General features: G+C 38.0%; 5 protein-coding genes and 1 non-coding gene across 6 annotated transcripts; 1 reads left to right on the top strand and 5 right to left on the bottom strand.

The window, feature by feature from the left end:
• Nucleotides 1-5,059: 5,059 nt before the first annotated feature.
• Nucleotides 5,060-6,010, bottom strand: LOC101301588. Its single transcript, XM_004300492.1, has one exon. The coding sequence runs from the start codon at nt 5,755-5,757 to the stop codon at nt 5,161-5,163; it is 597 nt and encodes a 198-aa protein (XP_004300540.1). The 5' UTR covers nt 5,758-6,010; the 3' UTR covers nt 5,060-5,160.
• A 1,269-nt stretch (nt 6,011-7,279) lies between these two features.
• Nucleotides 7,280-12,054, bottom strand: LOC101301875 (alkylated DNA repair protein alkB homolog 8-like). The gene is made up of 7 exons (XM_004300493.1): nt 11,758-12,054; nt 11,292-11,393; nt 11,077-11,168; nt 10,370-10,490; nt 9,747-10,037; nt 9,468-9,533; nt 7,280-7,659 (listed from the first exon to the last, which is right to left on the bottom strand). Exons 1-7 carry the CDS (start codon nt 12,052-12,054, stop codon nt 7,603-7,605), a joined length of 1,026 nt encoding a protein of 341 aa, XP_004300541.1. The 3' UTR covers nt 7,280-7,602.
• Nucleotides 12,055-12,897: 843 nt separating this feature from the next.
• LOC101302168 (glutathione S-transferase F13-like) lies at nt 12,898-14,338 on the top strand. The gene is made up of 3 exons (XM_004300494.1): nt 12,898-13,082; nt 13,186-13,234; nt 13,579-14,338. The coding sequence occupies exons 1-3, from the start codon at nt 12,936-12,938 to the stop codon at nt 14,034-14,036; spliced, it is 654 nt and encodes a 217-aa protein (XP_004300542.1). The 5' UTR covers nt 12,898-12,935; the 3' UTR covers nt 14,037-14,338.
• A 103-nt stretch (nt 14,339-14,441) lies between these two features.
• Nucleotides 14,442-17,369, bottom strand: LOC101302459 (rop guanine nucleotide exchange factor 1-like). Its single transcript, XM_004300495.1, has 6 exons — nt 16,979-17,369; nt 16,639-16,793; nt 16,476-16,550; nt 16,096-16,365; nt 15,327-15,674; nt 14,442-14,822 (listed from the first exon to the last, which is right to left on the bottom strand). Exons 1-6 carry the CDS (start codon nt 17,361-17,363, stop codon nt 14,442-14,444), a joined length of 1,614 nt encoding a protein of 537 aa, XP_004300543.1. The 5' UTR covers nt 17,364-17,369.
• A 6,505-nt stretch (nt 17,370-23,874) lies between these two features.
• LOC101302756 lies at nt 23,875-24,654 on the bottom strand. Its single transcript, XR_184758.1, has 3 exons — nt 24,389-24,654; nt 24,104-24,293; nt 23,875-24,010 (listed from the first exon to the last, which is right to left on the bottom strand). It is a non-coding gene; the product is annotated as an uncharacterized LOC101302756 (transcript).
• A 68-nt stretch (nt 24,655-24,722) lies between these two features.
• Nucleotides 24,723-27,720, bottom strand: LOC101297065 (pentatricopeptide repeat-containing protein At1g19720-like). The gene is made up of 3 exons (XM_004301798.1): nt 25,218-27,720; nt 24,974-25,014; nt 24,723-24,857 (listed from the first exon to the last, which is right to left on the bottom strand). Exons 1-3 carry the CDS (start codon nt 27,718-27,720, stop codon nt 24,723-24,725), a joined length of 2,679 nt encoding a protein of 892 aa, XP_004301846.1.
• Nucleotides 27,721-27,871: the final 151 nt, after the last annotated feature.

The following is a 27,871-nucleotide window of genomic DNA, read 5'->3' on the forward strand; positions in this document are numbered from 1 at the left end:
ATCCTTCGATTTTTGGGCATATGACAACCATATTTTGTTTTCAAAATACATCCAATTGGTTCAAACCTATTATTAGCTGCAAAAAATAAAAAATAAAAAATAAAAAAAAAAATACAAACATATTATTAGCTATATTGAGTCAAGCTTGTTTGTTCAGACACAATAACAATTAGCAAATAAATAACTCCCCAAGTTTCTCAAGTTTATCATTGAATACAACAAATGCATCCAAACGAAATATAAAAAAAAAAAACTGACAGAGAAGAAAAGCTAAGAAACAAAAAAAGAAAGATTAATTTCAGTTTACACTCTTGAGGTTTAGGGGTTAACATCATTTCACTCCCCATACTTTTAATTTTGAAAATTTATCTCCTAAAGTTTTCAATTTTCATAAATCATGCCCAAATCGCTGAAATTCTGTTTAATTAGGATGTTAAATTTGACTTCATAACTCAATAAAAGAGCTAAAATAGTCTTATAACAACATAAATCGTCTTTTAGGACTTTTTTTCTTAGATTTCATGCTATCATTTAACCTCCAAATTGAACGGAATTTTAACAATTGTATCTGATTTATGAAAATTGGAGACTTTAGGGGGTAAATTTTTAAAATTAAAAATATGAAGGGTGAAACGATGTTAACCCCAAACCGTAGGGGGTAAACTGAAATTAATCCTTCTTTTTTTGTTTCTTAGCTTTTCTTCTTTGTCAGTTTCTTTTTGAATTTCAGAATGTAGGGTATACGTTTGGAGTAGAAAAGAATGTATACGTTTGGAGAAGAAATTAAAGAAACAAACCTATTAAAAAACAAGAAACAAACATATTAAAGAACAAGAAATTCAAACCTTGTACAACAAAGAATCTAGAAGGATGTTTTGCTCAATTACAGAATCTCCACTACTTTCTTCCATAGTGTTTCACGTATGTAGGGTTTATGTTTAGAGAAGAAAGTTTCCTTTTGGTTGAAAACTCCAGCCGTGGAGGTAAGTTGAGACTTTTATAAATATATATATATATATATATATTTAAATTTATTGATGTCTTTATTTGTAATTTTATATGAGTTGACAAAGTTAATACTAACTTGAAAAAAAAAACAAAAAAAAAGAGGTCCAAATAGCGTTTTTAGAGGTATGAATAAAAGCTTCCTATGATATATTGTAAAAAAAAAAATAGAACACGAAAAGAAAAAAGAAGTGTAAAACAATAAAACCTACCAAAAAAAAACCAAGAAAAGCCTTTTGTAAACATAAAACCTATCAAAAGAAAAAAAATAAAAATAAAAATAAATAAAATAAAAACAAAACAAAAAAATATAATGTCAACGGGAATTAATCCCTACACCTTTAGAGTGCAATCAAGATGGGAAACTACCATACCAAGGGTTCAACATGTAATCTAATGCAACAAAGGGTTGAACCTGTACTAAAACTTCAGTGGGGCATGGGCCTCGCTGTACCCCTTGAAGGCACCCGGAAAATTGTCAAAGTAGTGCTTGTGAACATTATCTCATATTTGTGCTTTCTTATGATCGACTTACACAATTGGAGGTCTTCATCGGCTTACCAAAGTTTCCTATCAAAAGTAGATCCACGGACCATGAATTGAAACAATAAAGAAGATAAGAGCTATAGGAGAATGAAAGAAAATAGATATAGAAACTATGAATCACAATTTTGTGTGAGCTGAAAAAGCTATAAAAGGGTGATATGTATTTATATGATTAAGCCTCGATGTTGCCAATGGTGCCCACCATTTCAGCAGCTTCGCCGTTTTCCTCTGTATTTTGCTAGTGAACCTCCACCGGAGGATCCTCATGAACGTGCTCTTCCCACTCCCCTAGCCTTCAGCAGTTGCAGCTTCAGCGACAGTAGTGGCGGTGAGAGCCTCGACTGTTGCAGCGGCGACACGAGCGGCAATCGTTCGACTTTTTATGCGGCTTGCAACGGAGTCAGCTGAATGACGGGCTTCCTCCTATCTGCCATGAGTGAGTTGGCTAGATTGGGGTAAGGTTAGAGTGAGAAAATGAAGGTGGGTCTATGTCGGAGTGAAACTGAAACAGCTAGAGCTAAGGTTTGTAAAAGCTCTAGATTATCGAGGAGGGAGTGCCGAGAATAGAGAAACTAGAGGATGTGTGTCTGCTTATATATCATTCTAGTACCGTGGTCCATGCATAATTCAATTCAGAATGAGAATACACATTTTTCACACAACAAGCAATGGGGAAATTGATCGAGTGAGCTAGATCATCATGTGATAGCAATCTCTTTCTATGATTTAATAATAGTAACTAGGACAAATTTACACTTCTAGCCAGTGTTTTCACCTAGCTAGCCTTTACTTTAATTACCACGAACCACAACACCATGCTAGTCCACAATCACAGCCTAAACTCTTCTTTTGTTGTCTTCCTTCTATTGTAATAATTTTTTTGTAACTTTTTTCCTAATCGTTGGTTTTATTAGCAGATTTTTTTTTGAAATTATATGATTTAATTGTTACCGTTGGAATTACAACGGTCTTGTGTTTATAGCCGTTATAGATAGTTGTGGAACAATCATATATATGATCACAAATATATAATAGAAAAAGATAAATATTATATGAAACACGACTAAGTATGACTAGGACTGAAAGTAATGATCAATCCTAATATATGAGTGTAGCAAAATTTGATTATATAAAATTAGTATAAAGAAAGAAATAATTGACTTGATTTTCCGATTGAGGCATGTAAAAATGCACTTGATTAAATATAGATTTCGGCCTTACCTTTGTGCTTGTAGTTCGATGGGCGTCCACCTTGTAGAATAGACGCACCATAATTTTGGACTCTAGCGAACCATAAATTGTATTTTATACTCTCTTGACACGAAGAAGACTTGTAGAAGAAATGAAGAAGAACTCTTTGATCTCAATCAACTTCTAATTCACTTGATAGATGAGGAGATATGACTATGGGTTTATATAAAACCTCAAGTGAACTATCATGTTCGTTCACTTATCTCTTTGAAAAGACACACTTATTCCTAAAGACACCTATTGAAAATTAAAAAAGACATGTACCTCTTCACTTTAAAAGGTAATGATTAATTAAATTTTCATTCATACTTATTTGGAATTATGAACTAAATTTCCAACAGGATTGGTTCATATAACATCAACCAAAGGCCCAGATTTGTTGATCGTCGCTTTCAAATGTTTGAAAGCAGTCATCCTATGGTCGACGCATGGCAGTGGCCGCTCACCCTGCACATCACGCCAAAATCGTGCCAAGCATGCTCCAACATGCTACCCACATCTCGACGTGCCAATCAATCGTTGGCCAAACGTGTCCATGATGAGAGCTGCTTAGTTTAGCCATAATGTGGTTGATGTCTGCAAGGCCCCACGTTTTGGGCTGAGCTGGCATCGAAGACTTAGGTCTTCAAAAGTAATGGCCTCGGTCAAAGACTCATGTTTCACTCATTCCAAATAGTGGGTCAATTACGTCTACTAAGCTTGTGAAATGTGTTGTATAAGGTGGGATTGGAGGTTTTGACCATTCGTTTGAAGCCTCTTTGATCCTCACACAATTCAAATCATCGTTTTAAAGTGAATTTTTTCCGGGTAGATTGATATCGAACAATTCTTGCTTTTGAGATAACTCAATTCTTCAAGCAGATTGATCACCAAACTCGTATCGACACATACTTTAGTGTCGGGACCTTGATTATAGACTCAACCATTTAAGAAAATCTCGATAATAAACCTCGAGTAACTCTTAAGGAATTTCTAATGGGATGTTTACTTTTTAACAAGAATCGGAAGAAATTTTCAGTAAACTCACACTACTCTCCTAGAAAGTAGGTAAAAGTGGTCAAAAGCTAAATAAAATACTACCCGACCTCACATATCTTGTTGTTGTCGAATTCTTAGTCGATTTCCAAATCCCCAAACAAATGCGATCATTCCCATGAAAGCCTTAGGATTGGACTTTCTATTACTTGTCATGATAGGAGTTTACCCACTACAAAGTGGTGGTCAGACAAAGTCGCTGTTTCCACTGTTCTGAAAGTCATCCTGTCATTCTCAGTGATAACCAGGGACGTTGCAGTCTTGTTAAAACTTCATCAATCATGGTGTTTAGGGAAAAAAAAAAAAACTAAGGGGTGCTAAAAAGAAGGAGACGGGAAGAAGACTTTAGGCTCCAAGCTCTCTATTTTTTAGAATTCTCTAAGCATTTATGGTGACCTCATGACGGTATTAGTTTAGTTCTTGAGAAAAAAAAAAAAAACTATAAAGAAACAAAAGACATGAATTTTAGTATGGATAGATGAGATTGTCGAATTGTTTATGGTAATTCGATCCGGTGGGATTCTCTCGGCAGATCTAAGTTCATATTGAAAATATTTTCTTAGTAATGCCTCGAAGAATAGGCCATCAAGAAGACAAGAACTCCCTAAAAGACAATAAAAAAAACACAATAAAGAAAAAGGGACTTCCTTTACCTTCCATTTATACAGATTTTAGGTATCTCTAGTTGCTTCTAGGTGGCTCTTTTACCTTCATTTCATGCTTAATTTGCCATGATTGCCATGGTCATGGGACTGGTTCATTTCACAAATGAAAGCTTCGTCTAAAATTTTCCCTTTTCTTCTTGGAACCCTTTCTTCTTTTGACCTTTTGGCTAAAGAACTTCAAATGTGTTTCGTGCTCTTCCACTAATGGCCTCTTTTTATATGATTGATCTTGACAATCACAATAACATTGATAGTTTAAGAGATTATACTTAACCATGAAGAAACTATATTTAATCATATATGGTAGGTAAATTTCCTTTTTTTTGTGTGTACCCTTTTCATTACATGTCTCCTTTTATTTTTATTTTTGAATGTTAAAGTACAAAAATTAGATAATCATGTAAAGGAAAGTGCAAAAATCACTTTCGCCTATTTGTTTGTTACCGCACTAATTCTGAACACGAAAACTGGAAATGGAGGTAGAAGATAACAGGGATAAGATGATGAAGATTGAAGAAGAGGAACAAGCTAGAAGAGAGAAATGAAACAGCTATTGAGGCGAGTCTTAACCTCGACCTCACTCGGTTGTGTACATAAAATTAAGTGAAAGTTGTATAAGAATGTCATAATAAAAAGAAGTAAATGATGAACAAACTAATTACTTGGCCCTGGATCTACAAGGTGAGTATATGTAGCTCCCATTCGATGGATGAAAGTTTAATCGACAATTCAAATGACCCCAGAGCTTAACTGATCCAACCAGCCCTACTCTCCACCTTGCTCTAACATTCCCCTTCAAATCGAAACTGATTCTATCTCTCTTCAAAGAACTGTCCACTTGATCCACCTGCCCAGAACTCAATGGTATAGACGATGACTCCACCACATAGTTGAAATCCACCGAATCATTTTTCCTCACATCAAAAGGGTTCGCCACCAACCTTGCTATCTTCATCCCTTGGAAGCTGAGAGTGAAGCTCAAGTCCGAGAAGCTTGCATGCGCCTTGGTGTTGTCATTCTCAGCCCTCACAACAATGGTGATTGCAGTTTCGAGCAGGCTCGTCGGGTCGTTTTGGAGGTTTTCAAGGTGTGCTTGGGTGACTTTGATGAAGGGCACCCTAGGGTGGATGACCATGTATCCCGCGAAAACCACGATGCCTGCAATGATCACGGCAATGGAGACTATGGTGCAGATGATGGCTGCTAACCAAACCAAAGGGTGTGTGCCTCTCTGATGGGTTAGTTTTCTCGGCATTGAGGACTAAATATAATACTGTTAACATAGGGCAAGAGTGGTATCTGGGTACTTTGCCAGTTTTTATGATAGGAGGAAGTTATGAGTTTTCAGATTGAGGCAGTTTGGGAAAGAAATGTGGAGATAACATGAAGAGGTTCTTAGTTCTAATTGGTAGGGAAGGTTTTGGTATCTTCCTTTCCTAGTTCGAAAGCATTTGTGTGATTGTGTCTTTAGCATTTTATATAGCCAATTCTAATACTGTTTATACCTTCCATTTAGGTATCTTGCTCACTACTTTATTCTACATGTAAAGTAATATACCAAACTTGCGTAACTACGTACCAATTGTTTCCTTTCTCCTGTGTAGCTGTATATGCAAAACATAAATCTAACTAAGGTGTGCAATCTACTATAACCAAGAATTAGATGCATCTACAGATGTTTGTCTCCACTTTTGTTTGCTCAGTCGGGGATTTTCTGTATATTGTGTCCCCAAAGAGAATGAAGAACAAAATCTCCAAGAACGATTATGCTTCGGGGGATATAAAATGAGGTAATAGGAAAAAAAAAAAAAAAAAAAAAAAAGGTGCAATAAGAAAATAGAAACAAGGAATGGATTGGTTCACAAGCAAAAGTACATAGCAAATTGATAAATGATAATAATAATAGTATATATTGGTTTAGAATAGAGAAAGATTTTGGGTACACTCACATATCAATGCATCAAATGTAGGCCAACTCCTTGGAACATTAGACCAATTGATGAAACCTACCTACATGTATTGAGTTTGGCTCTTTGATGAATTATAAGTGGGTGAGTTGACAATGTACATACTAGTAAAATTTATTGAAGGAGTAAAGTATAATGCAAGGACACTACACAATCAGAGTCCCCAATGACAATGATCGAGTGGAAATGGGGACTGCAGTATATTTGGGATTTCAAACAGATGTTCCCTTTATTTAATTTTCTAATTTCTAATCTTTTATCATCAAATGACTACACGCATATATATACAACTATACAACCCTAAAGCTACACTCTACCTACTTCTAATCAAACCACAAAGTAAGGCATGAAGTTGATATTTGCAAATTGAGACGGCAAAGAGAACCAAAGCCTCAACCACAAAGTGACTGACGGGAAAGATGATATACTCAATTACTGACAAGTTGCCAATACATTTGGTAAGATAGAACCTTTCCAATAGGGTTCAAAACTTTGGTTGGAATGAAACAGGACAGGCGGCCGACGTAAGATCTGAATATAACATTGCGACGTTATGTGTCGCAGCATGACCAAATCCTCCAGTCAAAGAATCCCCGCCAGCTACCTAATTTATGACCTCAACTCGATGGAGAAACCATCAGAGTAGCTGATAAAACAAAATGGAAAACGCAACACACAAAAAAGGTAAACAGACTAGTGATGCAGCACTTGTCAAAACAATTACTAGTAGTAGTATAATATTGGTCATAATACTAAACTCTAGAGGATCCACATAAGCATAGAAAACAGGAATATAGGGTACATGTCTATCAACAAAAAATATATATTTCATTCCAGTTTCCATGCTTTTTACACCGCAGACCAGCAAGTAACTCTGCTACATGGATTACCATTTCACCCACCCCAGTTAACTTAATCCAACAAAGTTGCTAAACACCTTTTAGTCACTAAAATCCTCCCTACAAGGTCTGAGCAACCAATTCTAAACTCAACAGCTGGGTCATGACTTCTAAGATCAAAAATTCAAATCCACCTAATGAAATATCTCCACATCAACCATCTCCAATAATGATGACGTGAATAAAAGCACCTAGAACCCCAGCTAACATCTTCAAGCAAGAAACATACCCTTTTTACCTCTGAGAATCACAGTATAGCGGAAATTCACATTGGCAAGGAGTTGTTCTGACCTGCAAAAGCAAGAAGGTAGTTAGTAAATTAGTATATTTTGATCAAATCAATTACTAGAAAGCACGGAAGAGACAATGGGCGTGTGACTATCTTGAGGACCAAGCAGTTAGTTTATAATGCAACTACTATGAGCATAGGAGACTGAGAAAGCAAGGGAAGGACCAGAAGCACGGCCCCTTTCCAGTGTAGAAGCAAATAATTCAGTTCAAGCAATAGAACCATAGATTCACTCATACGGCATTTTCAGTCATATTAATCTCAACAAATCACTTTGCTCAGGTTTCGGTACCCCCATCCCCAGGAGAGTTTCACTCTCGTCATTCCCATCAGAAGGGCATAGGCCCTCTTCGTTACCAAAAGTCTGAAAAAGGCAGAAGATTGATGTATACAACTTTTCAGTTATGTATAGTAATCTATGCTAACTGGAAATTCCTAATTAGTACTGCAATTGGTTACTACTGCTAGTAAACGATGGCAAAGATTGGTGCCACTGTGTAATACAGTGCCTCCTGGCATTGCAAAACTGCTGAACATTATCATAGTAGTCAGTAAAATCTAGTAAGAGCTGGAAGGAAGTTTTATCATTGTATTATCTTTTGAATTACATATGGCTTGGACACTTTGATTTCATATAGGAGACGCACTAATTAATATGCTTCAGAGATTAGCCATGAAGTATAGTATTAAATAGTCATTACTGAAACCTCAATAGATCTTGATGTGGCTAATGCGCGATATATTTGTAATGATTAACCACTAAGCTCAATAAATCAGCCTCTATTGAAAAATATTACCACACCAGAAGGGCATAGGCATAATGATCAACTATCAGCCTTTATTAATAACAATCTCTTTCAAACTGGAGACCAGATGTAACAAACTCCCAAATTTCTGTATGATGAACTTGATATACTCTATGACTGGGATACTGATACTACTTTAAGACATAAATCTGCTCTGGTTACGATCCAGGAAATAAGAATTCAATCATTTGCACCTAAACCGAAATGCAAGCTAAAAGGCCTCATTCAGGCTAGTTCCTCATGATAAAAGAATAAAGCTAAATAAACCAGCCTCCATGAACGATACTCTCCCTCAACTTGGAGAATGGATGTCCAACTCTCATCATGTCAACAATCTAACTCATGATATAATATCTACACAAGATGAGGAATGACAGAAGATCCGAGCAAGCTGTTAAAATGAAATCTACGGGTAGTACACAGTAAATTTTCCCAATTTTTGTTGCAGTTGGAAGCATAACTTGTGATACCATGCTGGAAGAATATTTGGTAATGGTGATTACGCCAAAATCAACAACCATGCAAGGTTCAACTTAATTACCAAACAAATCCCACTAGACCCACTACTATGTTTCGGACAAAAGAATAATATGAGCATAGAAATATATTAAGAGGATCTTGTCAAGAATTATAATCCTACAAAGAATCCATATCCAATTTTATCAAAGCCATAATTCAATTAAATCAATTGGATGGAGATTTAAATATGCAGATTATTTCTTATCGAAACATGATCAACTTCCTCCTTCCAGTGAAATTCAATCACCTACTGAACTTCTAAAGTTTCCAAGTTCAAATAACCCGAATTACCTCCTTAGAAACTTAAAGCTTGTATTCCAGAACGAAAAGAAAAAAAAAAATCAAGCTTCTTGAATCATGTCCAAAACACCAAGCTTCTAAGACTGCATGTTGTTTTTTTTTTTTTTTTTTTTTGTTCTGTATAGCAGCACCATGATGACATCACATAAGAATCTCAACATTGGCAGGCAAAAAAACTTATGCACCTTACGAATTGTGAAAGACACCCTCCTTGAGCCTCTTCTGATCACACTGCCTTTCACCTTGTCAATCTGTCAAACAAGCAATAATGAACTATTGGAATAATGAATACAAATAAACAATGCTCAGTTAGTGTAAAGGAGAGTATGTATGAGTGTTTAGTAAATGGTGATGCAATGTATGACTAATCAGCAGAAAATATCTTCTAGGAGGCCAACCAGTTTAGGCAATTACTAGAACATAATCAGCACACAACGAGTTGATTTATAAACTATGAAATATACCTTATGATGTGGAATGTAGTGATGCCAAGCATAGCGAGCCTCTCCAGATAATAGTAACAAAGACCGAGGGGGAAGATATATAGCCCTCCTTAAGAAATTCGAATTGTTTTCAGAATTTTCCGTTTCGATATCAATACTTGAGGAAGTTCTAGGAAGCCAACCACCTTCAAAATATCTTCTGAACTCCATGATGCAAGGCCCTGCTAGCGAAAGGCTGAAAATTAGTCCTTCAAAAGCAGAATGGGTGTCTATATGTGGTGACAAGCCCACCCCAGGTGGATACTCATTAACCTGTAAAATAATATAACAATATTTCTTCAGTCTTAAATGTATAACAAGGATTCATCATGCAATAATTCATCATCTCAAGACATATTGGTAACTAACATTCTATATATAACAGTAACCTTGTTTTATCTCATCCTAAAATAAACTAACAGCAAGATTTGCATTCTAGATTGACAGATGCAAAAACTCATCATTTCAAGATATTGTGGTAAATAAGATTATAGATAACAGCAATCTTGTTCTATCTCATATCAGATATAAACTTAAAAGCTATATTTACATTCTCGATTGACAGCTTTATCCAGATTACAGTTTACAAAAGCACAATTGCTCACCGTTAATTGGTCCAAAGCTATAGTTTCAACATCCTCACGCTTGGAGAGCATAGATATTCTTTCCAGTATAGGAGAAACAAATGATGGAAATTCGCCTAAATTCTTCTTAGAATCAACATTCCTTGTCTGCCAAAAAAGTATGAAGATTGAATCACGGGAAAGGCTTGGATAGTCATTCATACTTCAAAATAAGAGGATCATCTTATATTTCGTAATCCTTTAGAAATTAGAAAAGTAACTGAAGGTGAACAAAATACAAAGAACACAATGATATTTATAGTAAAATTTCATTTTGGAATTCCGTTGTTGCTTCTCTCTCTTCAAAACAGGCAACTTTTTTCATAGGTTATGGTTGATAAGGGAGATTGCATATTTTGGGGAGCATCTGTTACCAGATCGAGAGTGCATGACCCTAAGCACATTGTTAAAGTCTGATCTTGTACTTCCTATCAACTAGGAATTTCTTCTATGCAATGGACAGGGTAAAATTTCTAAGTCTTCTTGGTAGGCACAATGTCAGCAACATCCACAGAAAATGTCCAACTTCCCACAAATGACCCCAATCTTTCAACCAAGTTCCAAGTTATAGTGACTGGTTTTCAATCATCTGTAACTAACTAACCTGCCCTAATTATGTCCCAACAAAATGCTTTTATTTATGCAAAATGTAGCTGACAAAAAACTAATAAAGTCTGTAGTTTTTGAACCTTACCTCATAACAAAACTCATAGCCATAATGCTGAACCCTTCTTTTCGCAAGATTCTTCCAGGGCCTTTCATCAACTGCCGCAAGCAGCTCCTAAACAAACCAAGGTAGCATACATAAATTTCCGAATAATATATATAGTTATATACATTGGCGAAACTCCACCCAACTATAAAAACAATTAAGCAGGGACGTAGGGTGACAAGAACCGAATACCTCCTCCTCTTTCGCAGTGACGAAATCATGGAACAAGTAAAGGCCAGGAATTTTCAGCTCCGAATGCAGTAAAGACACTTCCACAGAGTCATCAACTCGACCCTGATACACATTAAATACTGCTTGTTAATGTGAGAACAAACTGAAGAACATAGACTCACCAAAAATACATAAAACACAACTCTTCTACAAAACTCGTCCGGCTAATTTCCACGGCCGAAAACGATATTACAATCCACATTTCCTTGATATATATAATCGAAAACCATCTACTACATTCACTATACACAATCCAATCAAACTTTGATGAACTAAGCAATATTACACTGCACATTTTATCACCAATAAATAAAACTTTGATGAATTAATCAATATACAATGCACATTTTTGATACACAATCCAATCACATGACAGAGTCACAAAAAAGATTCAAACTTTGATGAAATGTTGGGAAACCCAACTCACCATTGAGGTGGGTTGAAGAACAGAGTATCTAATGTGCAAGGTGCGACCCTTGAGGTCAGGACAAGGGCGGCCATGCAAGGCATTCAAGGCGTTCTGGGCAGAGCTCTCTTGGGCGAAGGAGACAACGACACGAGCGCCGGTGTCGTCGGCGGCGTGGACGCCTGAGACTTGACCGAAGGAGCCAAAGGCGGTGGCAATGGCGTCGTGGGAGAGCCCCACGGCGGGCCCACAGTTAGCGACGAAGAGATTGGGGCTGCTCAAGGCTCCCTTCGGACGCCCAAATCTCGCCAAACCCATCAAATCCTCTGCTATTCCTTTTCCCCTCAGTTTTGGCTTTTTTACTCTTCTTTTTTAGAATGTGATGGTTTTTACTCTTTCACTCTGTTTACTGATACAGCATTGGGTAATTTATTTATGTTTTTTAATCTCTTTTTTTTCTTTTTTTTTTTGAGAATTGAATAATTGCATTAATAACAAAATAGATATTTACATCAGTTATGTACTTACATGTACATGAGACAGTCATTATGACATAGCCTCATCCAAAAAATGCAGAAAACAAAAGCGCATAAGTGTAAGATGGTAGGTCATCAATGTGATATAATGTGAATGTTGTGGCATGTCAATAGAATGTTGTGAATTACATTTATCAGATCATATGTGACTAATGTTAGATTCAAAGTGTACATATCAACCAATTAAAACTCTATGAGTTGTAATTTATATAAAAGTTCGATATATTCAATTTATTTAAAGTAGAGCATATAACGTATATGAGACATGGGTAGAGACGTGTTGTTCTCACTTGTCAAAAAGAAGAAAGTTTTATCACTATTAATTGAATTTTTTCACTAAATTCATTAATATAGCCCTCAAATATTTAGAAAAGGAAAGAATTAAACAAGGTTTATCAATGACAAGAAATAATTCACACCTAAGGAAAAGAATATTGTACCTCACTATGTGTCACCTAGCAAAACTCTACCAAAACTGTGATTTGCCGAAAAGGAAAGATTGTAACTTTGGTGATCCGCCCATTAATCCAATTCTGCACAATTTTCTCATCCCCTTCCAACCCCCATTTCACACCTTACTTCATTTTCCTATATAAAAGGACACCCATCTAACAAAGCTACATCACAGTTCATCTCATCACCTTCATATCCATCACTACAAAAATGGGACTCAAGCTTCATGGCCTTGCTCTCTCAACATGCACTGCTCGTGTCACCACCGCCATTTACGAGAAAGGGCAGGAATTCGAGCTCATCCCTGTTAACCTTACCACCGGAGAACACAAGCAGTCAGGTTTCCTTGCCAAAAATGTAAGAACATCATGTAACATTATGTCTGCATATATATTTTCCGACAAGGTAAGCTCTTGATCCAATCTGACATGGTGTTGTGTTTGTGTTGATGATATTGCAGCCCTTTGGTCAAATTCCAGCCCTAGAGGATGGTGATCTCACTCTTTTTGGTAATCTTTCCTTTCCCTATTGCAGTGATTTTAAGAATTTCATATATTAGAAGATGATGACAATTCAGAACAAGCTAGCATGGATTGGCCAAAAGTAGCAACATTAATGAATACTCTCATCCGGCCATGAAAATGTGATTAATTTCCGGCAAACATACCAGAATAAAATTCAAAACCTGTTTTAGGAGTAATCTGGTCTTTTTGGCCTAGTGATACAATTCATATGATTTTAGATTGGTTTGAAAATATTGAAGTATTTGAGGTATGATAACTGTAGTATATGTTTGTAGCTTTTACTATCCATGCATACTCAGTTAGCATATCTGTGGAATGAACATTGACAGAGTCTAGAGCCATTGCATCATATGTTGCCGAAAAGTACAAGGACTCTGGTTCTGATCTCATCAGGCACAACAACCTCAAGGAAGCTGCACTTGTCAAGGTGTGGTCGGAGGTGGAGGCTCAGACCTTCCACCCGGTAATCTCCACCATTGTCCACCAGCATCTCATTCTCCCATTGTTTGGACAGCAGCCAGACCAAGCAGTGATCGATGCAAACCTGGAGAAGCTCAAGAACATCCTCAATGTCTATGACGCGAGGTTGAAGAGCAGCAAGTACTTGGCAGGAGATTTCTTCAGCATCGCGGATCTTAACCACTTTCCCTACCTTTTCTACTTCATGAGGAGCCCTTGGACTTCGGTGGTGAATGATCGTCCTCATGTGAAAGCCTGGTGGGAGGACATTTCTTCAAGGCCAAGCTTCAAGAAAGTAGCTGAGGGAATGGCCTTAGGTCAGAAGTAGGAGTTCTACCTTAGCTATAGCTAGCCAGCTACAAGAATAAGATTTACCTAAAAATATTCTGATGGTTTTTTTCCTGGGGTTTCGGTTTGATTTGGTTGTTTTGTTGGTGTCGTTTGGATTGTTTCTCATCCTTATTTGTTTCTCATCTTTATAGTTTCATGAATAACAATGTTCTAGCCTACAATGCGTCTAATCCAAACCCCGCGAATAATACTTATAGATTGTTCTTCACTTCTTTGCAAGGGCACCCCAGCTCTTTTGATGAAATTGTGATCCAGCGTCCCGAAACATGAATAATTTCCATAGTAGATGTAATCTCATGACAGTAACACGGATTAGTATTTTGCATTAAATATATGATATGATACTTATTTACAATAAGAGACCTTCAGACCAAAGTTGTCATCATGGGGAATCTGTTGGGGAAACACTGATACACGCCTCTCTACCAATGCACCAAGCCCTAGCCCGACTTGGTGTTGCTGTTACAGGGCATCCTTTAGTCACACTGTACGAGAACTCTAAATCAGTACTACATGAAGTAGAGTCAGAATTACGGCGATCCCCGCTGCTTCGATCAAGGAATGAGTATCTTATGTTTTGGCCAAGCACTGAAGTTTCTAAGTTATTAGTAAAATTAATCCCTGGGAAGTAAGATGATGCTGTAAATGAATTGGGAGTGTTCAGAGCATCTTCTTGCAGTATATCTCCTATTCTAGATAGTATGCTGAAAGCCAAATTTCCAAGGACTCGAGAATATGCTTCCAAGATCAAATGCCCAATATCCTGTAGAAATGAAGCTGACCAAAATTAAAAGACTACTTCTGCCAGTAATAATAATGTACCCTTTCATAAAGGATGTTAATTTCCAACTAAAACCCAGAAAACTCTACAGATAATACATTAAAAACATTTTACTTTCTGACACCTTTTTTTTTTTATTAAAATGTGATGACGTAACTCCATATAAATCGGTTCATACGAGCCGAATCATAAGACACAATCAAAAGGGAAATCATGATTAGTTTTGAAGAGCAGAAGCTATAGGTGGTCAAATGTTTCCCTTTACCTAGAAAGCTAACTGATGATAAGGACCATAACTGCAATCATTCATTGGAATATACATGTCAAGTGAAAGGAATATATAGCTTAAAGTTTATATGGTGTTAGAAGCAATAGACAGAAGGACCACAAATCTAAAGTGTAAGAAAATATAGAATTATTGATCTTTTTTTTTTTTGGTCCAAAGAATTATTGATCAATATATAAGCTTTTAGTAATGAAACTTACCTTGCCATATTGGATTTTTGTGACATCAAGAAAAGTTTGAGGAAGGTTGTGGTATCTGTTCTTGAGCTGATGTAAAAGTCTTTCTGCTCGATCCAGTAGGGACTCCATCTTATCAATCTCGGACATTGGGTCCTTAATGAAGGACCATGATATTCGAACAGGGGATCTACCACTTTCTTGTTCTGTAATTTTTTCTTTCCATGAAAATACAGCAGCTTCCAACCTGTTGATAACCTCGAGTGCGTTGTGTTCGGATTTTATATTGAGAGAATTGAGCATTTCCTCAGCTGAGCTTGATTCTGCAGTTAAGACCTTGTACAGTTCCTCACCAAGGCTTGCTTTTCCTGACTAAAGACAAGGAAAGAAACATAATTATGATCAACCCAAGTCGCATGAACAGAACGTCAATTCTCTCGGTAGCAATTACCAAAGGTAAGTCAAATGTAATAAAAGTAAAAAGCAAATAAATATCTAATAATAAAGGTTGTTTGTCCTGCTTGGTCCTGCTTGACTTTGTTGTACAACGTCTGCTATAGATCCAGTTCAGACTGAAACTAATATGCATTAAGCTTGGCTATATGTTCCTTTTTCTGTCTTTATTTTTTGGTTACGTGGAGACTATTATGCATCACAATGATCAAAGGCACAAAGGATGAAGATGAAGCACACAATGAATTTATATACTGATTTGCCTTCTAATTTTAGAAAATAAGAAATTTGATATACCATCACAATTAAGAAAGGGACAGCAAGAGAAAAATGCCACTACCTTCCAAAGTGCATCCCTGATAATGGTTGGCACAGGCATTTCAAGAAGAACACTTTCATTGATGGTTCTGGCAGCCTTGAATACTTGATGTACCACCCTACCCTGTTTAAGTAACTTATTCTTTGCTGTATCAGAGAGCCCAGTAGCTGGTACCTGAGGTGATGGGAGCCACCATCGCCTGCTCTGACCTGGAGTTCTGTTCCGTCCTTCTGCCCTGCTACCACCTTCTACATACCCAAACTCAGTATCCACCATTGAATCAAGTGTCTCCTGTCAAATTGAAGATATAATAAGGTGAACAGAAACTATCAGTTAATGTGAGCCAAGAAAAGAAAAACTGTAGTGCCACGAATATTGCTGAAATATAAGAGGCCACCTACAATAAGCATGGAGTCCAACTTCTTAAGTGCTGGAAGATTGATGTGTATGTCTGCACGAGCTTTTGGGGTCATAATCTGCACAAAAAAGAATCAGATACAAATCGCAACATAAATTATTGTCATATTGACAATTTAATGTAAAGCTATTTGAAGTGAAAGTTACCTCTAATGTCCGGCCATTAGCACCATTTTGCCTGGCAGGAACCAGCTCAACCATATAGTTGGTAGGGGAGAGAAACCAGTCCATTTCTCGTCGCCATTTCCTTTTCCTCTCTTCAGAAAGTGGTTCCAGTTTCCACAACTCTCCAAAAACCGTTGCTGCAAGTGCATTTTATATTCATATCAGAATCTAATGATCTGACTATCAATTAACTCCAATAATTCTTATATGTATTTTGATTTTTCTAAGTTTGTGAGGCTCATGAATCACATGGCATAGGAATGTAAGACGTCATGTTTGAGCATTGTACTCCACGTGTGAAAGTTGCAAACATGAAGCAAACCTGCTAAATTTGTGATGGCATTTGACAATGCTAAAGCAGTAGTGAGGCCCTTGTACCCTCCAGTAATATCTTCACCTAATAGCAGCTTTGCAAACTTTTCTTTCATTGCCTCCACATCTGTATACTGGAGTGCATAAGCAGGCTTTTCTCTGATATAAAAATTCTTGGGACTGTCTAAGTGCTCCCAGTCATCCAGACCATGGTCATCCTTATTCACTGTCAACCATTTTGAAGAGAATGAGCCAAAAGCATCTTTTCCAGAAGAACAGGTGGAAGCATCATCATCCAATGAGTCAGTTGCAAACCCATCACCTCTACTTGTTCCGCTCTCATTCTCGAAAGATTGAACATTCAGAATGCAATTTTCAAGGCCATTGTATGTCATTATTCCTGAAAGTTATTACCATCTTACACTCATCAGATAGGTGCAAGGAAACAGTAAGGCAGAAGAAAAGCGCACATAATCCAAGCAAATGTGTTGATAGCTTTTCTTGGAACATAGATGATGGATTGCGGCAAAGATTGGCATATCTAAACATAGCTTGTTCAGGAAGCAAGAACAAAAGTCGGTCACAAGTGGGCAACAAAGATCATGTTTATTCACTACAAAAATTATTAGCTAATAGCTGTTCGATAGTGTGAACGGAAGCATCATGAATTCTTGTTCTTTGTGCAATGCATTGTTTATAGCAGCAGATAGATATGGAATAGTTAGACAAAGAGAGACGTAATCCCATAAAATGCTTCGTTAGGGGTAGGCAACCAAGCACAAAGCGCAATAAGACATGACTACAAATTTCCAATTAACTGTACTATTTCTAAGAATTGAGAACCCTCCGGCCAAAACTCTTACTAAAATTTCTCAACATTGGACATAAAAGTTATCCCCAGATAAATTATCTTGTGAAGAAGAAAGGAATCATCCTCTATTGGTCGTTTAGATCTTGCTAAAGAATAAAGACTAAGATAGTAGAAGCTTCCTCACTTATTATAGATTGGAGCAAAGTTCTGAGGAGCCTTCCCCATAACCATCCAGAATAGACTCATAAGGAGTCCCCATTCGATAACTGAGTTTCCTCACTAAACAACCTCTTCTTCAATAATAATAATAATATCCGACGAAAAGTCACAAGACATTGACTTTGTGTGTCCCACGGCCCACCCAGCAATCACATTGTCTCATTAGTGTAGTGGTGGACTCAGTGAGATGCCAAATATTGCAGGTCCATAAATTCAATCAAATAATAAGAGTCATGCAATCCTGGGTCTTATATGTCTGTTAAGCCTGTGATGGATCACAGTCACTTTATTTATGAGATCTAAATCTATCTCACCATAAAAAAAACAACGAGAGGAGTAAAGATTCTTTTCATGCTAAATGTGACTAAAACAAAAGACCAAAAATTACTAACTATGAGAGAGAGAGAGAGAGAGAGAGAGAAGCACCATGTGTTTTGCAGGTATAAAGATAGGTAGACCCATAAACCGGCCCACCAACAATACCTCTTGGCTCTTGCTATACAAATGCAGGCATTCATATCTCACTTTAATTCTCACACCTATCTTCTGTTTGCATTGATCTTGAAATTAACCAGGCATTGCCCTTTATATTCAAGTCTTACAAACCACACTAAAAGATGACAATTAATATAGAATCCTGAAAGAGCAACAGCCAAAGGCCTCTGTAATCAAAATCATTGGTGATTGTAACAAAAACGCAAGTGGTCTTCCACAGGGTCAAGAGCATTAAGTCTTTCAAAAGACATCATAAATTTCATTTTCAGAAACATAAATGCAGGCAGCAGATGTATGTTCATGCTCTTCATGTTATGGATCTCAGTCATGCCCATCTCCTAGATTCAATGCCCAGCCTTTCAACACTAGAAAATATATTTAATTTTTTTATAGAAAAGGACAATCCCCATTTGCAGTCCCCTATTAGAAGGTATAAAACAAAACTCAACAATCTACTGTTTGCACCCATGTGGTAGGTTCAATAGACAGAAATAAGAGCCTAAATGTCCAACGTTGCATAATTTGTTTGTCATAAGTGGCCTACTGAATGGACTATTGATCTTAAATCACGGAACAATTGAATAATGTGCAGTTGTTACGATAACAATAATAATACACAATTTAATACAAAACAATAGCTTAGAAACTTACTCTCATGCTCATCAAAGTCGACGCTCATCTCCCTGTCCCGGGTGCAACAAGCAAGTCCTCTCTTCATCCTTGTTATCCCTTCTGATCTTCTTCTTATTGATTATTCCGAAAAAGGATTACCAGAATGCTCTTGAGCAATGAGAACTGAGACACCGCGCGGCCCTATACATATCAATTATCCCCCCATTAAGAACAAGAATGTATTCGAGGTTACTATTCTTTAATCACAAGAAGCATTGCTAGACCAGCATTCTTAATTTCATAATGACACACTGAAATTACCATGGCCAATAAACAGTACTTAACTGTGTTTGCCTAACTATCCTCACTTGAGTCACTTCACTACCGTGTGTATGCATGTATAGATGTGCATATTTATTTCTTTATTCAACACACACTAATCTCACTTATAAACCATATTTATATAAGAAAGCCACTGATAACCATGTGCAAGACACCATACAAGTGTATAAGTCCACATCTACTACGCTAATGCACATATGACACGTTATAAAAGTCAAGCACAGTGACAAAAATAGTCCCTTTTCTCTTTCTTTTCCTTCTCAATCAGTCACTAAACTACATCTTAATAAGGAGAAGAAAACTAAGAATGGGAAAATGTGGGTAGACTCTCACAGCCTGTGTGGATAAAAACAGTTGTTTTTGGGTGAATGAAAGCTCCCAATACCCAGTTTCTCATATCCTGAAAACCTCTTAACTCAGCACATCACATATTTTAGGTCAAATAGTAGTGTAGAGTTTAAGATGCCCAAACCATACAGTTTTGACTGTTAGTTCACTTACTGAACTTCAAAAGCTCCTTTATAAAATGAAGCTCTTTTTAAGGATTGCACCTTTTAATGAACTTGAAAAGAGTTTTAGAACCAAAAAGGAAGACTTTTGGAAGGAAAAAAACACAATGGGCCGATTATGATGAGTGCTTTCTGGTCTGACTGTGGAATCTCAGAAGATTAAATAAAGAGATCTAAATACGTTAAACTCCCAAAACCATGTAGTTTATTATTGACAGGATTCAATAGCCTGAGATTGATAAGTCTTCACATTCACACAGAGATCACAGAAAAGTTGCATATCAGAGAAAAAGTTACAATTTTTTTTTCTAAAGCATTGATTTTGATCCGAAATTCCAAAACAGGACTCTCACTCATTTTGAACTCGAAATGCTTCAGCTTTGATCTTCCTTGAAAACCCAGAACAAAGAGAACCAAAACCCACAAGAATTTGGGAACACATTATAAAAAAATAAAATAAAAAAATAAAAAGATGACATTTTTGTTTTACCTTGAAGTCTTCAAGTGCTGGGAACTAGTGTTAAGAAGCAGAGGAGTTGTTGTTTGGAGGTGCCATTGCTGCAATAAATGGAAACACAAAAAATAAACGACGCGTTGATTTGAGTATACATTTGCCATAGATGAGATGAGATGAGAGTAATGAAAGCAAAACCCACTGCTCACCTGGAGGACTTGAAAGAAGGACAGCAATGAGAAGCTATAGGATTTCAGAGAGTGTGTGGAAAGGTTGGGGCTGATGAGAAGCAGAGAATAAAGGGGGTGACAACATTTAAGAGAGAGAGAGATGGAGTGGGGTGTTGTTTTAGAGGAAGAGAGGCCCCCTGTCCTCTTCAGTTATTGGCCGTACACGTCATGTTAGACCAAGAAACTCTAGAGTGTAGCGCCGATTTCTATTTTCAAAATCACCGGATCCGTAACCTGAGATTTTCTCTGCTCACATTATTATCACTGAGAAGCTTTACATTGTTTTTCTTTCTTCATCAAATCAACCAATTGTCCAATTACAGTAAAAAAAAGCATAGACTTAGCAAAGGTTACTAGAAATATAATGAGTTAACTAGATAGCAATAAAGCATCATATGTGGTCTAGTTTGTACGAGCTTAAGGACATGTTTGAATCTTGCCGATTTTTATTAAAGTTAAATGTCGATACTTTCTCAATTAGTAGGAAGCGCACATACACATCGAAGTCCATTAGAACCTCATTGGTGTCTCCAATCCTCTATAGTCTTAAGCATGGTACTTGTGTTTCATGCTTTGGTAATTTCATATAGTGTATAGATTGATGTAGGGTCACCTAAACATTGTACAATATAACAGAGCATATATACAGAACGGTGAGTTATAATATTGTATGTTTTTACTATATTTTTCATTATAATTGATTTTTTTTACCTAATTATTCAAACCACACGATAAGATAGATCTCCATAGAGATAAAAGAACAAAATAGATAAGTAATTTAATGAACCTTGTACATGAATAATCACAACAATGATGTCAAATACGGATATTATCAATCTCACTTTCTCAGACATCTTTTTTTTTTTTTTCTCAGACATCTATTTCCTTGTCAATTTGAGTTTGAAACTAAATTCAACATACTAGAGTAGGGTGGTTTCTTTTAATTTTCTTTTCGGCACACTGATTTACTAGAGTTCTAGTTAAAAAGGACAACTCCTAGTCTCCTACTGATATTCAAATGGCATAGCACATATTTGCACTACAGCTACTTCTGCCTCATTGTACCTTTTAAGGGGCCACAAAAGGCTCCGGTGGAAAAGGGTCTTGTCTATTCACCACTGCTCTCCACTCCATTGGACCATTCACTATTGTTATGCAGATAGCTTTGTTTTTGGTGCTTCTTGTTGGGATTTTGCATTGTTTAGAAGCCAAGGAAACTGAGTGCCTCTGCTTCCAATTTGTCCCCATTTCTGTTTTTGAACCTCCAGACCTTTGCCTGCCTCGACGCTCCTTCCTTGCAACATCACATTTTTTTTTTGGTTACATGCAACCATCACATTTTCCTACACAACAACAAAGCTTTTAGGAAAAGCACAAGAATCCAATATATGGAGCACCAGTTTTGCTTGTTTTGGTGCGTTTGTTTATGATGGGGCAATGGAATAGAAGGCACTTGGAATCAAAACCCTGTGTGGCTCTCATTTCTTACCCTTTCCCTAAGGGGATTTCTTACTTGCGTACTGCAGTCTGCCCTTGGTTTCAAGTGCAGGACACATCTTTCACCCATGACCCATCTCATAGTGTCCGTGAAATTGCTTGTGACCTCCACATTGTTCATGTTCCAAACAAACCAACATGTCACAGCTTATCGCCACATTTTTTTTTTAACATGAATAAACCAAAATTTACTAGCGTAAGAGATTCTTTTGTTGGTCTTTCGGTTGAGACTCACTTTAGGGCATTTAGCTGCATGTAGGGTACCTTGAACTCGCTTCTATATCTTGGTCTTTAACTTTGTGACATGGTGAAGTAACATTACAACATAAGGTGGGTTTTTTTCCAACCTTATTTATCCGGAACAATAAACCGGATCAAATGAGGAACTTATATGGAATTTTGGATCAATTATGAATTTTAGAAAGTACCCACAATACATAGTTGGTGTGTATCATAATTTTGCAGAGTAAAAAGAGCCATAATGGTTTTCTAGGACCTTGTAGGGTGGCATAGCTGCATAGCTGCACCCTTTTAGATTTTGAACTCCCCCTCTTTACAACGATCACACTTTAGAACAGGAAAGACAGATAAAGTCCATCATGGTAGAAAATGGCACGTCCTTGTATCTAAGCGTTTATGATGGAATAGAATAAAAGCAACTGGATTCAAACCTTTTGCGTCTCTCATTGAGTCATTGGTTACCTCTCCCTTGCCCCTAGGGAATTCCTTACATGAAAAATGAATTCTGCTCTTTAGTTTCAACTACCTATAGTGAGAGGCAATTGGGTGCTGTTCTTGGTTCCTAATGATCAACCATCTAGTATAGCTCTACATCTGTCTATAATCTCCAGTTTTCAAATGGCATAAAATGTCTATAAATCATAATTTTCGGTTTGTTACCTAAAGACTGAACTTCACCGTCAAACTGTACAGTGTATCAGAATGCACATCAATGCCAAAACATCAAGTCTTTAGTATGATAAAGAGAAGGATGAGAGTTAGGAACTAGATGAGCTTTAGTCTTGAGATGCTTTATTAGAACAATGAAACCAAGACATCAGACAGTGGTGGAAGAAATTTGAAGGCAGTTATAATTTAGATGCCACTAATTAGCAAATCTTCGTTAACATTCAACTTATACTCAAAATAGTTGCATCGCTTAAGATAATAATACCGAAGGATTTATACTACATTACCTGTCAAGTGTCAACTGCAATCGCCCATTTGCTATCGATAAGATCAGATGCAGTAACCAAGGTTGCTGGAATAGCAAACGCTGCAACAAGTGTGTTTAATACGGTCAGCATGGCACCTTCATTCATTAACTCGAGGGCAATTCTGCAATAGGATGCAATAGTATTGGTGGTGGATATGCCGATAGTCAGATAGAAAAGGTGACAGATATGAGGTTATGGAAGTACTTGAAGTAAGCCAGTCTTGGATTGCAGTGCTCAATGCAACCAAATTCTTAGACATCTACCACAGTGATACCTAAAAGTTCACTACATCAATACCGATTACTTAGCCAGTAAAGATATGTCAGATCCCATCTAAGGCTTTTAAAGGACAAGACACTTCCAAGTGAAGAATTAACAAATAAATACAAGGTCTTCTTGAGGAAGAAAAGAGATAGAAAAGCTAACTATACTAAGGCTCATCATGGTCTTTGATGCACATGATATGATACATTTTCTTACCTCTCCAAGTGGTCATTGTAGCCTTCCCAAGCATAAATTATACAGCAAGAGAACCAGTAACAGACCCTGTGGCAGTTGCTGCAGCAGCAAAACCAGTTGCTCCTAGTGCAGGAATAATGCCACCCAATATAGGAGCGAGAGCACTCAATCCCGAGCAATTGCAGGAGCACCTACACCTGCGAAAAGATTAAAGACAACATAATGATCTGCTGCTTCTATCCTAAGATTGCAAAGCAAGTGTGATCACTACAAATTGACAGATATCATACCACCAATGATACTCATTAAAGTTCCTCCTGTTAAAGCAGCTGCACCAATTAGACCTCCACGCTTCCAATTTTCCCATGAGGTATTATCATTTTCATTTTTCTCTCCATCAACATCTTCTGTCTCTGTGCATTTAGCACTCTCTTTTAAGGAAACCAAGAAAGAACAAGCAACGATCGTCTCCATAACTTCCTGCAAAATAGAATATTTATCAAAACTGGCTAAATTGACACAGAAATGAATGACCACTTAACAGACAAAAAGGAATTACTAATATATAGACGCACCACTTTCAGCCATTCCACCCCAAGCCAAGTTTCCAGCAACCTCAGTGCAACGTGGTGACGAGCAACATAGCCATTCCTTACTTTACCACCACTTACACTACTGTTTGCCACACAGGCTGACAGAATTTCATAAAGAACTGTTATTTTCTTCTCATAGCTGAGTCGCCTTCCTCCTTAAACAGGCACGTTAAGGCGTTTAGATTCAGTTGGATCTTTTATTTCAGTAGATATCACAGAAAAAGTCCTCTTTGGGGCCTCATAAGGCTTGTCAGCGACCTCAGACGCTATTTCAGTTTCAGTACTGGAAAATTTTTCGCGACATTTAGCTTCATATTCATAATTGATAATTCTCACTTCTATCCACTGATTGAGCATCAACGCTTTCCTCACTACGAACCATGTCAACAGTTTTTGTCAGAGCGACTTCCTTCTTAGTTTTCTCAGCAGAAGGCACCTCAGCTGTTTCTTCCTTTAGTAAAGTCAAGAACTGAACTAAAATAACTAAATTAATACAACACCCAGAAAACTACTAAATTAAGTGGGATTGGAAAAAAGAAAAAAAAAAATCAGAGAAGAGATATTCACCTTCAGAACACAGGAAGATCCCTTCACCAAAACCCTATCCCCTGTTTCAAGTGATACCAATCTTTACAACTTCCACATTCTATCACCCCCTACCAATAATCGCCACAAGAACAACGTCCATTACTAAAGTGGTGCAAGGACTTTGAGTCACTTAAATATATATCACATCCAAAAGCCATCGATATATATTTAGCTGTCCTGTGGCAATCGCCACACATTCTCAGATCTTTTACGATCCTGATACTTTTGGGTACAGATTGTGAGCCGATGAGGGCAAAAGCAAGTGCAAGTTTTTCACAGTGGACCATGCTAATCCCCTCCTCTTCTTCTTCAACAGCAAGCCCACAACGAAAATCAGGTCCATTTGCCTTTTCTGCTATGTCTTGTAACCACGAGTTTACATACTTTGAGCATAATTTCGACCTATCACCTGAAATAAACGTATGAACAGTGTTGTTGACAAGCATCCAGCACTGACCAAGAGATCTCTTTATTGTTGCATTCTCTTTTCCAAGCCTTCTCAATTTTGAGGTATCATCTGGCTTCCCAGATAAAGCATATGCCTGTAACACAAACTGTTGAATTAGAACATTCCCTTGTTCCAGGTCAATTAAGCGCTCCCCTGCATGAATTGCCAAGCTAAGGTTCCCATGATTCCTGCATGCTGTGAGTAAGGCAGCCCAAACAGAGGAGTCTGGTTCTATTGGCATATCTTCAATAAACTCCACTGCTTCTTGAAGCCTACCCGAACGTCCATATAGATCCACGATAGCTGAATAATGTTCTGGACCTGGTATTATTTGATACTCTTCACTAATGCTAGAAAGAGCTTCTATCCCCTCGTTTACCATTTTAGCAAGACTATAGGCATATAGAACAGCAGCAAAGGTACCTCTGTTGGGTTTCAGCCCCAACTGTTTCATCCGGTCAAAAAGATCAAGTGCAACATCTGGATGACCATGTAAAACATAGCCAGATATTGCTGAGTTCCAGGTGATAATATCTTTGGATGCCATTCTGTCGAAAATGGTTCTTGAATACTCTATGTTTCCTGATTTTGCATAGGTGTCTATTAGAGAATTTGCGACAGGGAGTTCAAACTCCAAATTTCTTCTAAAAACACTACCATGGATCTCTTTCACCTTCTTCATGGCAGCTAAACTAGCACAAGCGGGCAGAATACTCAACAAAGTAACTGCATTCGGGCTAACACCGAAGGTCTGCATCTTCCTGAATATCCTAAGTGCTTCATTTATTTCCCCAAGTTGAGCATAACCCGCAATAAGAGAGTTCCAAGATGCTGTATTCCGCTTAACTTTCCCATCTCGTTCCATCATTTGGAAGAGATCCATGGCTTGATCCGCATCTCCATTCTGAATGTACCCGGTGATCATGACATTATACGTGATGGCATTAGGACGCACATCTGATTCCTGCATCTTCATGAACAGTTCATAGGCCTTACCACAGTACCTAGCTTGACAATATCCCCCTATCATGGAGTTCCAAGAATACACATCTTTCTCCGACATCACATTGAAGACTTGCTCAGCAGCTTCCAGGTCCCCGCACTTGGAGAACATGTCAATGAGGGAATTTCCAACAAGCACATCATCAGTGAGACCAATCTTGACCGCAAAAGCATAAACTTCCAAACCTTTGGTCAGTGATTTCAACGACGTGCAAGCCAAGATTGCACTAGCAATGGTAATGCCATTCGGCAGCACCCCTAACAAAATCATCTTCTTCCACAAATCCAATGCCTGATTCGTCCTGTTGTTTTGAGCAAACCCCGAAATCATAGCAGTCCAAGTATACACATCAGGAATGATCCCACAACTCTCCATCTTCTTCATCAGCTCCATGGCAACATCACACTGCCCCGACTTGTTACAACTCGAAATCAATATATTCCAAGTAACCAACCCCGGTTCAATCCCCTGTCTGATCATCTCATCAATCAGCCTCCGAGCTTCCACATTGTCACCATTCTGGCAATAACCAGACACAATGCTGTTCCAACTCACCCCATCCCTCACCTCCATCTTGTCGAAAAACCTCCTCGCCGACTCCAACTCCCCACATTTCGCATAAACCGCCAGCAACGCATTACTCACACGCAAATTACCAATCAAACCACTTCTCACCACCATGGAATGCACCATCCTCGCCGCCGCGAAATCCCCGCAGTTCCCACACGCCTGCAGCACTTTCGGAACCAGAAACCAATCCGGCAACACTCCATCTCTCACCATCAGCGCGAAAAGCTCCACCACCTCACCCCACCGGCGCTCTCTCAAGCACGCGCCGATCATAGCCGACCACGTGTACAGATTCCTCTCGCGCATTTCGTCGAACACCTTGCGCGCGTCTTCTAAACACCCGCATTTGGCGTACATGCTCACCAGCTTGGTCTCCACGAAGGGGGTGACGTCATCGACGGCGTGGATGACGCGATGGAGCTTCCGGCCGAGATGGATGGAGTTGGAGTCGATGCAGGACTGGAGGAGGTTCATGTAAGTGGCGGCGGGGAGCTTGGAGCCGGTTTGGGCGATGGAGTCGAGGACGGCGACGGCGTCGGCGAGCTGGCCGGTCTTGCAGAGGAGGTGGAGGTTTTGAACTAGGGGTGGGTTTTGGCGGGGTTTGTTGGAGAAGGTGAGAGTGGGCTTGGTGGTGGGTCGTCCTGGTTTGGAGGGTATTATGGGAATTAGAGGGTTTGATTTGCATGGGAGAGTGAAGTTCTCCATTTTTGAAAGATGGAGGGATAAAAGATTTGATCTTTTAGTTCATCAAAGATGGAAGATGAACTTCACAGGACAATTAGATTGTGCAACATAGCTTAGCCACTAGTTCCCAGCCACGTGGAATATGAGGACAAGGTCAAAAATGCTCATGAAT

The sequence above is a fragment of the Fragaria vesca genome, linkage group LG5 (assembly GCF_000184155.1).
Source record: "Fragaria vesca subsp. vesca linkage group LG5, FraVesHawaii_1.0, whole genome shotgun sequence".
NCBI classification, from domain to species: Eukaryota; Viridiplantae; Streptophyta; class Magnoliopsida; order Rosales; family Rosaceae; genus Fragaria; species Fragaria vesca.